Source organism: Mangifera indica, chromosome 2 (genome assembly GCF_011075055.1).
Source record: "Mangifera indica cultivar Alphonso chromosome 2, CATAS_Mindica_2.1, whole genome shotgun sequence".
In the NCBI taxonomy this organism is placed as follows: domain Eukaryota; kingdom Viridiplantae; phylum Streptophyta; class Magnoliopsida; order Sapindales; family Anacardiaceae; genus Mangifera; species Mangifera indica.
In genome coordinates this window covers 3,157,463-3,172,155 of record NC_058138.1, presented here as the reverse complement: position 1 = coordinate 3,172,155, position 14,693 = coordinate 3,157,463, and the positions used below count along the sequence as shown (strand labels likewise).

Genomic DNA, 14,693 nt, shown 5'->3' with positions numbered 1-14,693 from the left:
TTTCAAACATTATAATTTTGTGGTAAGTCACTAACCCTCCTGGATATAGAACACTTACCTTTCTTGGTTTCACTTGTAAAACCAATATATCTTATGTTTCTTTTCCTCCCCCCACAACCTATTTTGATTTAACACCACAGAAAAGGGGTTTGAACTCAGAAACACTTGGTTCACTTGGCATAATACTGTGTTCAATTATAATGTGATCTAGAAGCCATATCAAAAACTCCAGCTAATAGGTAAGAGCTCAATACTGGTATTTAATCTATGACACTAACCAAGATAACTAGATTTTTGTAAAAGAATAATTCAAAAAGAACATTTTCATTGAAAGATCTTTGCATTAGAGGCTCCCTCAAATCAATTTGATCATTGAACTAACCTATTCAAACAATAACAGCTTATGTTTGGGCACTTATCAACACCTATCGCTAAGAAGAAAACATACAAAAAACCTATATTTACATGGTAATTAAACTATATTTGAAAATTTTACCAAAGAAACAGCTCATAGTATGCAACCATTGATTAACCTCAATAGATTAAGATCAATTTCAAATCGCAGCTCTCATGCTACTAACAGGGTTGCAAAATTTTTGCTCCCCAGATAAGCATACGTTTCATTTCAAAAGATGATAATAATGATAATAGTAGAGAAATGATTTCAATACTTATGGAATTATACTAACCATCAATACCTTAAAACAAGATGGTAAAAATAGGACTTTCCCTCTAATAAACTCAAATGAAGGAAGCATTACATTTTCATTCATTCTGAAACAAGATGTCTCTACATCATAACAGGCAACTGGTACCTTGATAGCCGGTGCACAATATTTTGTCCTATTGTGCAGTTTTAACAGGTTATCAAATTTATCTTTTCAAGCACCTGAATCATATTGTCCACTATAATAAAATTACACAAACTATAAGCATGCTTACAAACTCTTAATTACATTGATCCTAAAACAAAAGTCAAGAAAGAATAAAGGTAGATAGATTTTATAACATTAAAATAGAAGTAATATTAAAAAGAAAGATGCATCAGCCTATGAGGAACTGTGATAAAGTAAAAGAACCATAGTTGTTAAAGACGGGTAAAGTGCCAAGGGATTCTAGAGCCTCACAATTACAAGGCACAGAAAAATTCTACTACTTGATGTGTGGTCCTTAATACACAACCTTTCCTTCCACATCAAAATGATGTCATCAAAGATTTCAAAGGTTTATGAAGCTGGAGAAAGAAGTGAAATCAATTCGGTAGCATCCCTGATATGCACCAGCTGCTGCAGACATGCAACCTCTCCTGAAATTTTTAATGAAATATTTGATCATTTAAGGTTCATAATGGGGGAGGCATCTAATCCTTTTGAGTCATATATTCCATAAACTTTACTACCAAGTGGAGGGAGAGCAGATGCATTTATGAAAATTTACTTGTACTCAATCTCATTTTTTGACCTCCAGAGCTGCCTCTTCTCATCTCATCTCCCACCATTGTGTCAGCAAAGATATTGAGTACAAGGGCCTGGGAAATCACAAGACAGTTAAGATTTTAACTTAAAGCATTTGCATGATACAAATAACCAAAAAAAATGTGGCTACAGCTTCAATAAAGAGAAATACTTTTAAAACATGATCTGTTTGAAGGTAGACATTGCCTGTTATAACAACCAATGCCGTGGATATTTCACATGTAGCAACAACATATAGAACAAAACATCAGATATTTAAAAAAGGTCAAATATGTTGAAGATACCTTCATGTAAGTATCTCGGTTCACATCTCTTTTACTGACTCCCATCATCATATCTCCACAGGCAGAAAAAAAAAAAAAACTGCTCTGTACCTATCAACTACTCTTGGGAATTGATAAGGTGGCTATGACTAAAACTTCACTGTATTAAAATTTAAAGAAGCCTACTTCCTCGGTTTCCAACACCAAGATATCAGGTAGAAAAATCGAGTGTTTCCCTTAGTCATTTCTGCAAAAAGCAGATCTTTTGGCATACATAAGCCAATGTTTTCTGGGAACAAACTCATCCAACTGGTAACCACTAAAGAAAACTTTTCCCTTGTTACCTTTGAAGAAAGCAGAAGCAAAACTGAGTACAATAGGAAATCAAACTATGATAGCAAACAATAGAGAAGTAAATTAGCTGAAGAAAACAGAAGCAAAACTGAGTAAATTAGGAAATAAAACTAAGATAATATTATAGCTTGCATCAAGCTAAAAGTAAATAAACATATGACTACAAAATAGACTTGATCCTTCTGGAAAAAGTTGCAGGGTAATCTAAGAAATTAAACTAAATTCTATTTGTAATATATAGGAGAGAAACCTTTGGTTTGTGCAGCAGAATATAACAGAACAGTAAAAGGGGAGGTATAATCAAATATTACAAAATTAGGAGACCTATAAAAGATGTGTACTTGTGATGCCTCGAGCTTTTCTTTTATGATTCTATCATGTTTAAGCAAGTTAGATACTTAGTTATAGAATCGTGCATATGAGTGATACTCAAGACAGTAACATTCCAAATGTATTTAAAATGATGGTGAGTTACAAAGAAAATCTGAAACCTTTAGAGATTTGTCAGGAGTTCCTGCAAGAGCCATTAAAAGTGCGGTCTTCCTGGAACTTGGGGGCCAAGCAGAAGAATCATCCTGCAATAATTCAAGCGAACTTAAGTATACATTCCCCAGCAGCTGTTTACATTTTCCTTTACAAAATTTCTAGCAGAAAAGAGTTTTCCGCATTATTTTCTGAAGCCAGTTGGAATTCAGTCTAATCTCTAATAGAGTATCTCAAGGCAAAACAACAAATTGTTAAATTTTCGTATACAAATTGGGTACTTGGGTTCAAAAGTAAAACTTTTGCTGAGAAACTGAAGTGTAAGGCATTTCCATTAAACTATATACAGATTCCCCCAAGAGGATGTAAAACTTATGACAGTGTGACCCAAACATATTGGTTCTGACATGAGAAGAACAATTTCAGGGTTACCTATGCTTAAATACACGAATTATTAATTGGATAAGAAATTATAATCTTACAAAAAAGTTTACTATCAAAAGACCTTCAGAAGTCAAGAAGCACAAGATAGAAATAGAAAGGTCAACGTATCCTCTATAAGTTAAAGGTAACATCAATTTACCACAAGCCATTGGAATTCCACAACAATAATTCAACTACATATGTAATGGAAGATCAGTATGGTTGACCGAGAACAGATTATGTCAATTTTAGGCTTAATAGAAAATGAGCCATAGAGTTGGGAGGGGCTTTCTGTGAACAATCTCACAATCAGCTTCCAATATCAAATTCTTATATCTCACTTCTACATTTGGCAACTCCACACCAACTCTGCAAAGACAAATAATTAACTGTTAAACACAAGGCAGACAACTACTACATACAACTCTCCACACTTAGAAACAGAAAACATATGACATTAAAGATCTTAGCATTGATACTAACTTATAAGTACTTCAATTAATTAGACCCATTAAAGTGAAGTAAATTTGCTCAACTAAATGCTAAGTTTAAATATCAAAAGGCAAACCAATGACTCAACGTATCAAAACTGAGCCTCCATTAAGAATATGATAGGCCTCCAATTATCAAGACTTATCACAGGAAGGGCAGAAAAGGAAATTCCTCTCCAGTAGCTGAGATAGCAATGATCCAGGATAAACATCATCAAGATAAAGCAAAGAAATCTGATGAAGATAAAGCAAAGAAACCAGATAAGGCTCATCAAGATAAATCAGAAAAAATTGTTAATGCACATCTGCAAGGCTGCTTGGCTATAAAAGGAAAAGAAGGCAGTGAAGGAGAGCATGACGGGAAACACAATTAATTGGGGTTTGGGGGCTTAGGCCTAGGGACATTGGTTACTGTTTTCAGCAGTCCAATGTATTGGTTTTGGTCATCTTGATTCAATTAAATAAGCAGTGTAATCTGCACGTCATTGCTCAATAAAAGTAGAATTGTTTATTCATTATCATTCTGTCTATTACATACATCTTTCTTTCCTTATTACATTCACACAAGAACACAATCACTCCTATTTCGAGCCTGTTAGCACCTGAGTCAGCTCCAGGGGACAGCAACAGTCTTGCAGGAGGCACCATTCCCAGTCCAGGAAAGCATCAGAATATTAGTAAAGTTACAAACTTTCTTGCAAGACAAAATAATTACAACATAAGTACTTCAATTGGCTAATGAATAATTCAATCAAGTTGACCGATTTCTTCCAAAAGTGAAGTACCTTTGTTCAATGGTTAGCACAAACTTCATGAGATCACAATAAGCAAAGAGGAACTGAGCTTGCTGAGAACCCAGAACAATTATAACGACAGTTCTTCAATTGAGGACATTCTTTTCAAGTGAACCACATTTCTTAAACCAAAATTCATTACATGTTTGAGCTGAAACTTCATATGACCACCATTAAAAACCAATCTTTCAGCAAGAGCATTAGCAAAGACAAACTGTAAAGAGGCTTCATTTTGAAGGTTGTGTAGTTAGGTCAACTGGAATTTTTCACAGAATCTAATTTGTAATCAAAGAGAATAACAGAATGAAAGTAAAAGAAAAAACAGTAGAGAAAGAGCATTGTTTTGATATCTGAAAAGTAATTGTAAACAAATGACAGTGCTAAAATTAAATAAAAACAGACAGCATGAATTAAACTCATATGAGTTAATAGTGATTATGAATAAGATTGTGTTTGACAAATAATAATGCAAACAAAAACAAGTTAATCAGTCTAAACAAGCAAACAAATATAGACAGGGTAAAGTAATATAAATAGTACCTGGTCCTAAGTTTTTGAAACCACACCTCAACTTGCTGTGGCCTCAGCTTCAACTTCACTGCCAACGCCTCTTGTTTCTGTAAAAGGCAAGTTCAAGACATTAAAGCAGAACATTTATTGTAAAGAGATGGTCCTTTATGAGTTAAAGAAAGAAAGAAAAAAAGAGAGAAACGGTCAAGTTATGACAGGGATTAATGTATGGTTTTGCCTGAAACTTTCTTTGAGAAGACAAGATTGTTCCTTGGAGAGACAGAGCTTCTTCCTCAGAGGACATTCAGTGCTGCTTTCTTTTTCATCTTCCATGCTCATCATCATGTTCCAGTCCTCTTCTCCTCTTGACGATACTTGGCTTATGACCAAATCCTTCATTCCACTTGCTCCTCGATCACCTTTTATGTCAAAAATAGAAAAATTTAATGACAAACTGATAGGTACTTGAGATGTGCTCTGCCTTGTTCTTCAGTTCCTGTGTTACAGACCTGGTGTGGAATTGAAGCTCGCTGCCGAAGACTCTCTCAGCCTGTTGTTCTTTGTATACACTTTGGCCCTAACACAAACATGATCATAGATCAACATAGGGTACAGACATAGTTCTGACAAGGACAACAGTCTGGAAAATCTTCTACAGTGACATTACACTTCTGTTAGTGCGGAAACAATAAAAATGAAATAAGTGCGGGATCAGTAAATGAAAGGAAATTGCCATATTTGAGAATTCGGCCATCGGAGAAACTGAAGTAGGGGCCTGTGCTTGCGGGATGAAAAGCAAGGCTTCAAGAGTTGTTTCATTTGAAGGAAGTGGTATCCATTTGAGAAATTGTTTTTAATTGTTAATTTTTTATGAAAAATGACAAACAAGTGAAAAATGAATTTTTCAAATTTAAAAAGTAAAAATTGTTGTTTCAGCAAAGTTCGATTGGGAAATAGCCGTTCTTCATATCTTAATCAATTGAATATCCGAAGGCAACGCATATATTCTTTTGAAATAAGTTTAAGAAGAAATGTGACTTACCATATGGCTTTCTGTGGATAAGCACTAACATTTTGTCAAACGATGTCGGCTTCTTCTACTCATTTTGCCATTCTATCATAGAATTCTGAACAATCTATAATCACAAAAAATAACACATTAATTTTTTTTAGTAAAACTTAAAATATGGGGAATTAATGTTACTTTCCATGTCTAAAATGATCAAAATATATCAATTAAACAAGAAGATGAGGATTTTTTCTCAATAGCCACCTCAATACTTGAAATGATACATAAACTGTAATATTGTAGCTTCTCTATTTGTACTTAGAGGATTTTAATCAAAGACAAAATCAATAATAAAGAACAATGAAGATTGATTGGTGTTAATTCAATGAAGGAGGACAGAAAAGTCTACAAAAAAAAATATATACTGTTAAACAAATGAATATGTACCATTTCGAAATTGTTGTCTAATTGAATTAAGGTCACTTAAACAATCATTCCCATTCACCCAATGTAATTTTGGTATGTTTCAGCCTTCTCCACAGAAAGTCTTCATCTTGGAGCTGTTCCACACAAATAATGATTCCAAGAATGGGAATTTTAAAATGTAATTCTCATAACAGAAGCATGTGAGACTTTCTAAATTAAAAAAAGGATAACTTCAATCTCTCAAAAACAATTTCGTCTTTGTCTATATCTCTCTTGTTTGCTAATACTTAAAAGAACAAAGAGAACAAGAATGATAAATTGATGATTATTAGAAATATAGAACAGTGCTTTCAAAAATTTCTTAGAAAAATATATTCATAGTTTACTGTCTAACTGTGTGGTGGCCACTAGTTCAACAATAATACTCAACATATACACAAAATAATTCTTTTTAATGTGGCATCTAGGTCAACATTTTTAAAACACAATTTATTATAACTAGAGCTGAAAATATAATATTCTTAAAAATTATAGAAATATATTTAAATTAATTAATGGAATACATACCATTTTTTTGTTTGCTTGTTGTATAGATGTATTCAAGTCATTCTCCCCAATCTCTACAGCTTCTTCTCATAATAGACATTGTGTAACTTTGGTGTGCTTAAGCTTCCTGGAGAGAAAATCTTCATATTGGGGCATCTTTCTATAATTAACCTTTCCAGAGATGGAAAACTAAAAGAGTAATTTCCGGAACAAAAGCATATGAGATTTTCTAAATTTGTGAGTGACAACTTGTTTAAATTGTCAAAAACAATGTCCATTGTCGTTGCATCTCCCTCATATTCTACTATTTCAGTGAATGTTTCAATATAGTGTATACTCATTTCCCTCAACTGCACCAAACTTTTAGCCATTGACGGTGTTATCAACTTCATCACCAAGCCGTGGTAAGAACATATATTTAGAACTTTAAGATTCTGGAAAGAAGCTGAGAATGAGAGTAGACTCATCAATCTATGACAGGAAAGTACATGTAGAACTTCAAGATCTCTCAGATCAAATAGGCCTTTAATTTCTTTGTTTTGAATTTCAAATAGTTCAAGCTTTTTCAGATTGTAAAATCTCTTAAGGAGTCCAATTGGAATATTTGTGTTGCATATTGTAAGAGTTTTAGATTGACTTTGCCAACAAATCCTTCTCTTTTCCCTACCATCAATCCATTCAAATACCTTCAAATTAGAATTGATCTGCAAATTCATCCAAACATAATCCAATTAGTTTATGATAATCTTAAAACAGAACTTAATTGTTGCTCAAGACAAATTAGGGAAACAATTTCTTGTTACACAAGGATTGGGTACTAATTACCGTACAAATGAGTACTTAAACATGTGCGTGCACATGATAGAATTCATGAAATATGGTAATGCAATTAATTAATAATTAATCAATACTTTTTAATTGTCAGGATTGTCAAGGAAGGAATGGTCAAATGTGTTATCTAAAGTTTCAAGCAGTACAAAATTTAAAGTATACCATATTACTTGCAATATTTTTTTCCAATTAAAAATTCAAACAACATTGGATTATTTAAACCTTGTACAATACTACGTTTAACTGACAAGATTCCCGTAACAAACCGTCTAAATTCAACAGACCATTCATTTAATTGACAAGATTCTCAATTTTTTGTATTTTATGTAATATATGTTTATGTATATATGTCTATGTGTGTGTACAAGGGTTTTTTTTTCTTTCTCTTTTCAATAAAGAAATAAACATGAGATTGTTACCTTATGCTCCAAGCAAATGGATTTTGACTCTGAAACTTGAACTTTACCCTTCTTATTATTATCTTGGAAGCCTTGATATGTTGAAGCAAAATTTGGACAATAATTTATCACCAATGTTTTTAACATTGGCAATTCCAAAGCATGTGCTCGTAAATAGAAAACAGTAAGTTTTGGTAAAATTTTGAGCTTTAATTGAGTCATTTGTGGAAAGGTAGAATAACCAACTTCTGCTCTTTCTTCTTCTTCTTCTTCAACAATCTTCTCTAAAATCTTACAATCCTTTATCTCAACATATTGAAGTTGCTAGAGACTTTTGGCTGTAGAAAATGGAAACACATGTTTTATTTTATCACATCTCTCCAAAATCAAATGTGTCAAATTTTGAAAAGAAGAAGTTGAAAGTTTGCTCTCCAAAATCTTTCCAAAATTAATATTGACCAATTCCAAGCTCATCAAATCGGTAAAAATAACCTGCAATCAAAGTTAGTTGTTGTTTCAACAATTACCAACTCATATAAGAAAATTTTATAATGAAAATAATAATTAGTTCTTACGGGGTTTATAGATGAAATGCCATTAATATAAATAGAGTGTTTTGTTTTTTCGCCTCTAATAATATCAACTATGGAATCAAACATGAAATGATGAAATCAATTTGCCGTAAATTATATATCATAGAGGCTAAAGAGAAGTACTTAATAGTGACATTTTGCTGAGAATTTAAATCACTTGAAAAGAAAAGAAGAAATAATATAATACCACAACCATATTTTAACAAACGAGAGTAGAAATAAAAGAAAATAAGAATATATAATAATGAAGTATCACAAATAAATAAGTAACAAAAAAAGAGTACCACAAATAAGAACATATAATACCTTCTCATTAAATAATGGCCTCATTAGCGTTTCATCAAGATCCTTTGCATCATTTGAAGATTTGGCTATGCATAAGACTTCAACTTTCTTGATTCCGCATATTTCTTCTAGGGAGACAGTAGAATTAGATTGAAATTTTAAAATCCTTAAATTCTCAACTAGGTTGCTCTTTATTGGATATCGGAAAAACCAATCTCCTACTGATATTTTGTACCTTTTAAGCTCTTTGGAAAAGAAGTCTCTAGGCAACACATTGTTATCTTTAATATCCAATTCTAAACTGGTGAGTTTGGACAAGAGTTTCAATTCTGCGAGTTCTTCATATTTCCACTTAATAGGGCATCCCTTCAAAAAAAAATCTTCCAATTGGGATAATTGCGATATCACATTTGTAGGCATACCTTCCAACTTCCAACAATTGCTTAAATCTAACAACCTTAGTTGAGTCAATTGACTCATTTCTATAGGAAACTCCTCAATAACTGAATTTTGCAAGCTAAGAACTTTTAGCGTCTTTAGCCTTCCAATGATAGTAAAATCTTTAACTTTGCTATAATCTAAACATAAAGTTTGAAGGTTCCTCAGAAGATCAATTGATGATGGCAATGAAGATTGTTGTAGTCCAAATAAATTCAATACTTTAAGCTTTGGCATCACTATAAAGAAGCCCTTCGGGATGTTGAACAAGAGTTTTTGAACAAAGAGTTCCACATATAGAAATATTCTAGATTTGGACAACCCAAATCATTTGGCAAAAGCTTACTAATAATGATACTACTATAAGGTGAAGAGATTTTTGTGCATTTCTTTAGTTTATCTCCTTCCTTCCATTCTCGTTCAACGTCATTTCTCATTGTAAACACATGGTGATCGACATATGCAATTGTTAAGGCAACATCACGAATAACATCATGCATAGCAAATTGTTCACTTCTTAACCCATCAAATAACAAACAAGCATCTTTGAGGTCGCGAACCAATTTATCTAGTCTATCTCGTGCGTCTTCCATTGTTAAGTTAGTCCCTTCAAGTATATCCAAACACACAACATGTCTAAATAATTCTGAAATAGAAGAATTATTTCCCAATAGACTAGATATTAAAAAAGTTTTCTTAAGTTCATCATCCCTTAAATACTCATAACTTAAGGCAATCTTCGCGTATTCCTTTCCTAGGAATCCTGTGAACTTTGTTGGTGAAGGTGCTTTTAGTTCTTGCAATGCAACCTTCCAAACAGATGGATGACTCTTGTTTTTTAATGCTTTTGCTATTGTACAAATGATAATAGGTAATCCTCCGCATTCTTTACAGACATCATTTGGTAGAGAATGCAATTCACGAGTCCGAATAACATTACCTACAAAGAGATCTTGGATTATACAACTTGCATTTTCTATTTACATGAATACTTTGGATTTAAAAACAAGAGAAGTTCTAAATGTTGAATTTCAATCTTTTCCAAATAAATCCATCGAATTTTTTTTTATCTAAATGAATTCCACTTTATAATATCAAATATTATTCCTCTCAAACTTTTATTGGCAGAAATCAACAATTGGAAGCTGGTAACATAATACTTGACAAATAGTGTCTCTCTCAAGGTGTTTGAAAAAGATACGAATTAACATCTTAAATGCAAAATAGTTTTCTTTAACAAACCAGAGAAAAAGAGGATCTTAAAATTATTTATTAGTGAACAAATTGAGTGGAAAATATTATGTTTATACATGTTCAAGATCTATTAAACTATACATGTTCTCAGATTCAAGCTTCATAATAGTTTAAAGCCTTCACATTATAAAAATTTTGATTAAACTTCTATATGCAAATCAAAAAGCGGCAATGAATAAATTACATTTTCCCACTAAAGGTTTGGCCTTAAAACACTTTTCCACCCAAAATCAAACTCTACTAATGAAAATGCAAAAGTATTTACTTTTTAAGAGAAAAATTAACGCAATAAAATCAAAGATAAAAATTTAATGTCTAGAGTATGGGTGGATTCAATTAGAGCCGAACCTAAGATTGACTTGAGCTCAGATAGAAAGCATAATATTCGGCTCGAGTTTGAGCTCGAGCTCATTCAAGCTAATGAACAATATAACCAAAGAGTCACAAACTATGTAAACAATGCCGTCAAAATGGTTAACAGTATTATTAATAAGATAAACAATGTTATCAAATGGATAAACAAACCAATTTATGTCTAAAGCATGAATATAATAAAACTGAATTAATAATTAAGAATGTGATCTTAGATTCAAACCTTTCCCTTAAATTGGAATTGTAATGTTTTCTATCACACAAGTGAAATTAAAATTTGAAGTTCGAATTTGTTCATGTTATAATTATTCACATCAAAGCACAACAAATAATTAAAAAAAAAAGGAATAAAATGGGTTAAGCAAGAAAAACAAGTGAAAATTCTACAACATAGTTACCTGTCATTTTGGTAAGTAGGATCCATGCTTCTTCTTCATTTAAAATGCCCATTCTGAAATTCTTTGTGGAACCCATCCTCTCTAGCACATCTAGGTTTCTTGTTGTAAGCAGTAGTTTATTTCTCCCACAAGCAGCTCCAAAAGCAATTCCAAATGTTGTTGTCAAATCTAGAGGTTCCCATATATTATCTACAATTAAAAGGATATTCTTGTCCTTCATTCTTGAAATAACTTCTTAGTCATTTCTCTTTCGTTTTCGAATTTCAGACCCAAGTTGTCTGCAATTACTGTTTGAATCTTTTTTCTATCAGGAGATTCTGTTACCTGCAAGACGAAAAAAATATATGCTCAGTCAGAATGAGAAAATAAAGCAAATCTTAACAAATGAACAATATTATATTGAATGTTTCTTTACCTCTACAAAAACAATCTCCTCAAAGAGTTTATCCTTCTCAGCTTTCCTACCAAGTTCCTGCACAAGAGTGGTCTTCCCAATACCACCCATCCCGTAAACACCAATCATGTACACATTCTCATCATTTAAAGCATCCCATACATTATTAACAGTAGAGTTTCTTGATTTAAAAGCCAAATAATCTTCGTTAGATCTAAGCCATATCTCTGGTGGAGTAGTAGGAAAGGAAACCGGACCCAATTCCTTTTCTTGCTGTAGGAGTGGATCAATCTCATTCTGCTTTAATTTGAATGATTTTTTGCTGTGTTTGTAGTGAATGACGAAGTTGGGGCACAATCCCTTGAAACATCGTGGGTTGTTTTCTTTCTCTTTAATCAACTTCTCTGCTTCAATAATCGTCTTCTCCACACCATTCTGCCAGTCCTTAACATTCTGTTTGATCTTTTCCACATTTCTTTCGGCAGCATCAACTTTATGCTGCACTTCTTCTTTTGTGTTCTTCAGCTTCTTAACTTCCTCTTCAAGATTTTTCAAATTGGTAGTGCAATTGTACAAGTACTTAAATTGACGCCAAATTGGAAAAGCCAACCACTGGCCAACTTCGAGGATAGGACTCACTGCACTCCCAATACTCCCCGCAACATCAAACATTTTTTATAAAACTTTTTTTCAAGTTTGAAAAACTGGAGAAGAAAATGAAAATAATTAAAACACACCAAAATTAAGAGAAATGATTTTTTTTCCAGTAAGTGAAATAGCCAAAATTTTTTTTAAGAAATCAGAAATTTTGAAAAGGAATTTTTTTTTTTTTTTAAAAGAACCAGAAATAGGGGGAAAAAAGCTGAAATAAAGGAAAGTAAGAGAGACAGAGTAACAGGGCAACTAAGGTGCAAACAGAAGAAACGAAGGGATCTGATTTCAGAGAGGTCTGTGAGTGAAAGTATTTCAGAATGATAAACAGAGATTACAGTGAACAAGAATCAATTGCTTATAACTTTGCAGCGAATAATTGATTATCATTTCAATTCATTTATACATGAAATGAAAGTTCCACCAAGTTTGATCGATTTAACTTTAATTGCCACTGTCCACGTTAATTTGCGGTGGAAAATGAAGAGTCAACTTGATAATTAATGTGACAAAGACAAAGGCAACTTCTAGGAAGCAGCCACATGACAGACACCCTACTCTTCAAATATCTCTATTGAAAATATGAAAATATCTCAAGTCAAATAGGAAATTTGGTCATGTAGAGGAATTTTGAATGAAGTCTCTAACTTTTATTATTATTTTTTTTCAAGTGAGAAGACTGAATAAAAACACACAGACACGCACATATGCATGTGCAAGTGTGCGTGCGCACACACACACATATATATTTTCACAGTTGGGATGAATAATTTCAGGAATATATATGAAAAAATATTATTTCTACACACACACTCATACATACATACATACATACATATATATATATATATATAAATTTCCACAGTTGAGATGAATGATTCATTTCATGAATATATATGAAAAAATATTAATTTTATTTTATTAAAAAGACCCAACTTTATTATTATAACTTTAAACTTTCAGATTTTATATTAAATTTTCACTATTATTTTAATTAAAGGAACCAAACCTGAGATCCTTCAATAAAACTATCAGATTTCCACACAGTATTTGTTAAACTGTTAAAGTCAGTAGATAATTAATCTGACAAAAACAAACGCATCTTCTAGGAAGCCTCTACCTGTATTTTCCTTTCATTTTCCTAGTTTCATACCTGATAAACACAAAATTACAATTCCACATACTATTTGTTAAATTGTTTTCAGAATAAGAATCGAAAACTCCGAACAGAAAGATATGACGTGCGCCTTTTTTCGTGATTACATTATAGAATACATTCATTAATTAATTAGTATTTTCGATAGGTATCTCGAACTTGAAGATTCAGAGAGAAGAAAAGGTACCGAAGATGAAGAGGCATTGCAGTCAAGGGAGACCCACACCGTGAAGATTTCCAGTGAGCTGTGACCGCGTACGTTTTCAACCAAGATAGACTTTGACAAAAGTCATTGTTCAGATCAGACATTTGCAACGACTGAGAGACTTACAGATAATTTTTTTGTCCTCATGGTTTTTGATTATTACATTTTAGTCCAATTGTTTCAAATTTATGTTTTGACCTTCTTTTTGGTTTTAGTCCTATTCTTTTTTCACCCTTTTTAAGTCAATTCTGTTGATTGTTAGTAAAACGGATAATACGAAATCGTTTAGTCACAAAAATACCAACAGTTCATCTCAGACTCAAGGCTTTGTATTGCTTTTAGGGTTATATTAGAATTGAATTAGTTTTACTTGAAACAGTATTTAATTTGATTTAAACAAAATTTAAATTGAAGTTTCAATATGTTAATTTCACTTAAATCAAATTTGAATGCTCATATAATAATAGTATTCATTCCATCAACGATACTATTAATTTTTGTTGTCATTTTTATATATCTTGTTAATGATATTATTTATTTTATTGATGATCTTCAATAACATTCTCAATCAGTTTGAACCAGTTTAATTTTCTAATTGACTACTATAGATTCAAACCAAACTTAAGTCAACCTATATTTAGGTTCGGTTTGAATCTGATTTTAAATGCTTTTTAATCTGAGAGCATTTTGACTGTAACAAATTGTTGGAAAATAGCACAGCCCACAAATTCTGGGCATGGACCATGAATTCCCAGGTCGTGTCCGAGGCCATATAGGAAGGCCTGAAGGTTAGCACAGCGCGATACGCAAAATTTGAAAAATTAAAAGAATTTCATATTTTAACGGATCAACCCGTTACAAGGCACATGAAAACAAAAACAATATAGGAACAGATGATGAATTTGATGATTAAATTCAAAGGAAATGATAGGTGAGAAATAATT

The 14,693-nt window shown here is 32.2% G+C and overlaps 1 protein-coding gene across 11 annotated transcripts; it reads right to left on the bottom strand.

Moving 5' to 3' along the window:
* Positions 1 to 872: 872 nt before the first annotated feature.
* Positions 873 to 13,850, bottom strand: LOC123208298 (probable disease resistance protein At4g27220). Of its 11 annotated transcripts, XM_044625708.1 has the most exons (12): positions 11,759 to 13,125; positions 11,344 to 11,667; positions 8,903 to 10,259; positions 8,025 to 8,495; positions 6,796 to 7,478; positions 5,836 to 5,929; positions 5,303 to 5,445; positions 5,010 to 5,212; positions 4,824 to 4,900; positions 4,028 to 4,120; positions 1,400 to 3,367; positions 873 to 1,306 (listed from the first exon to the last, which is right to left on the bottom strand). In XM_044625708.1, exons 7-11 carry the CDS (start codon positions 5,397 to 5,399, stop codon positions 3,253 to 3,255), a joined length of 585 nt encoding a protein of 194 aa, XP_044481643.1. In that variant the 5' UTR covers positions 5,400 to 5,445; positions 5,836 to 5,929; positions 6,796 to 7,478; positions 8,025 to 8,495; positions 8,903 to 10,259; positions 11,344 to 11,667; positions 11,759 to 13,125; the 3' UTR covers positions 873 to 1,306; positions 1,400 to 3,252. The 11 variants fall into 11 exon arrangements, with proteins under 11 accessions (XP_044481643.1, XP_044481640.1, XP_044481632.1 ...); XM_044625705.1 differs by lacking the exons at positions 873 to 1,306; positions 1,400 to 3,367; positions 4,028 to 4,120; positions 4,824 to 4,900 and having other exon boundaries at positions 5,032 to 5,212; positions 5,303 to 5,370; positions 8,903 to 9,006; positions 9,117 to 10,259; positions 11,759 to 13,119; XM_044625697.1 differs by lacking the exons at positions 873 to 1,306; positions 1,400 to 3,367; positions 4,028 to 4,120; positions 4,824 to 4,900; positions 8,025 to 8,495 and adding an exon at positions 13,732 to 13,850 and having other exon boundaries at positions 5,032 to 5,212; positions 5,303 to 5,370; positions 11,759 to 12,441.
* Between the last annotated feature and the right edge of the window lie 843 nt (positions 13,851 to 14,693).

Excerpts from the sequence above, each read along its gene's own strand:
- LOC123208298 (XM_044625697.1), bottom strand. The coding sequence starts at position 9,556 with ATGCCAAAGCTTAAAGTATTGAATTTATTTGGACTACAACAATCTTCA. Across the intron at positions 7,479-8,902 it reads GGCCATTATTTAATGAGAAG|ATCAATTCTAATTTGAAGGT; the intron begins GTATTATATGTT and ends ATGAATTTGCAG.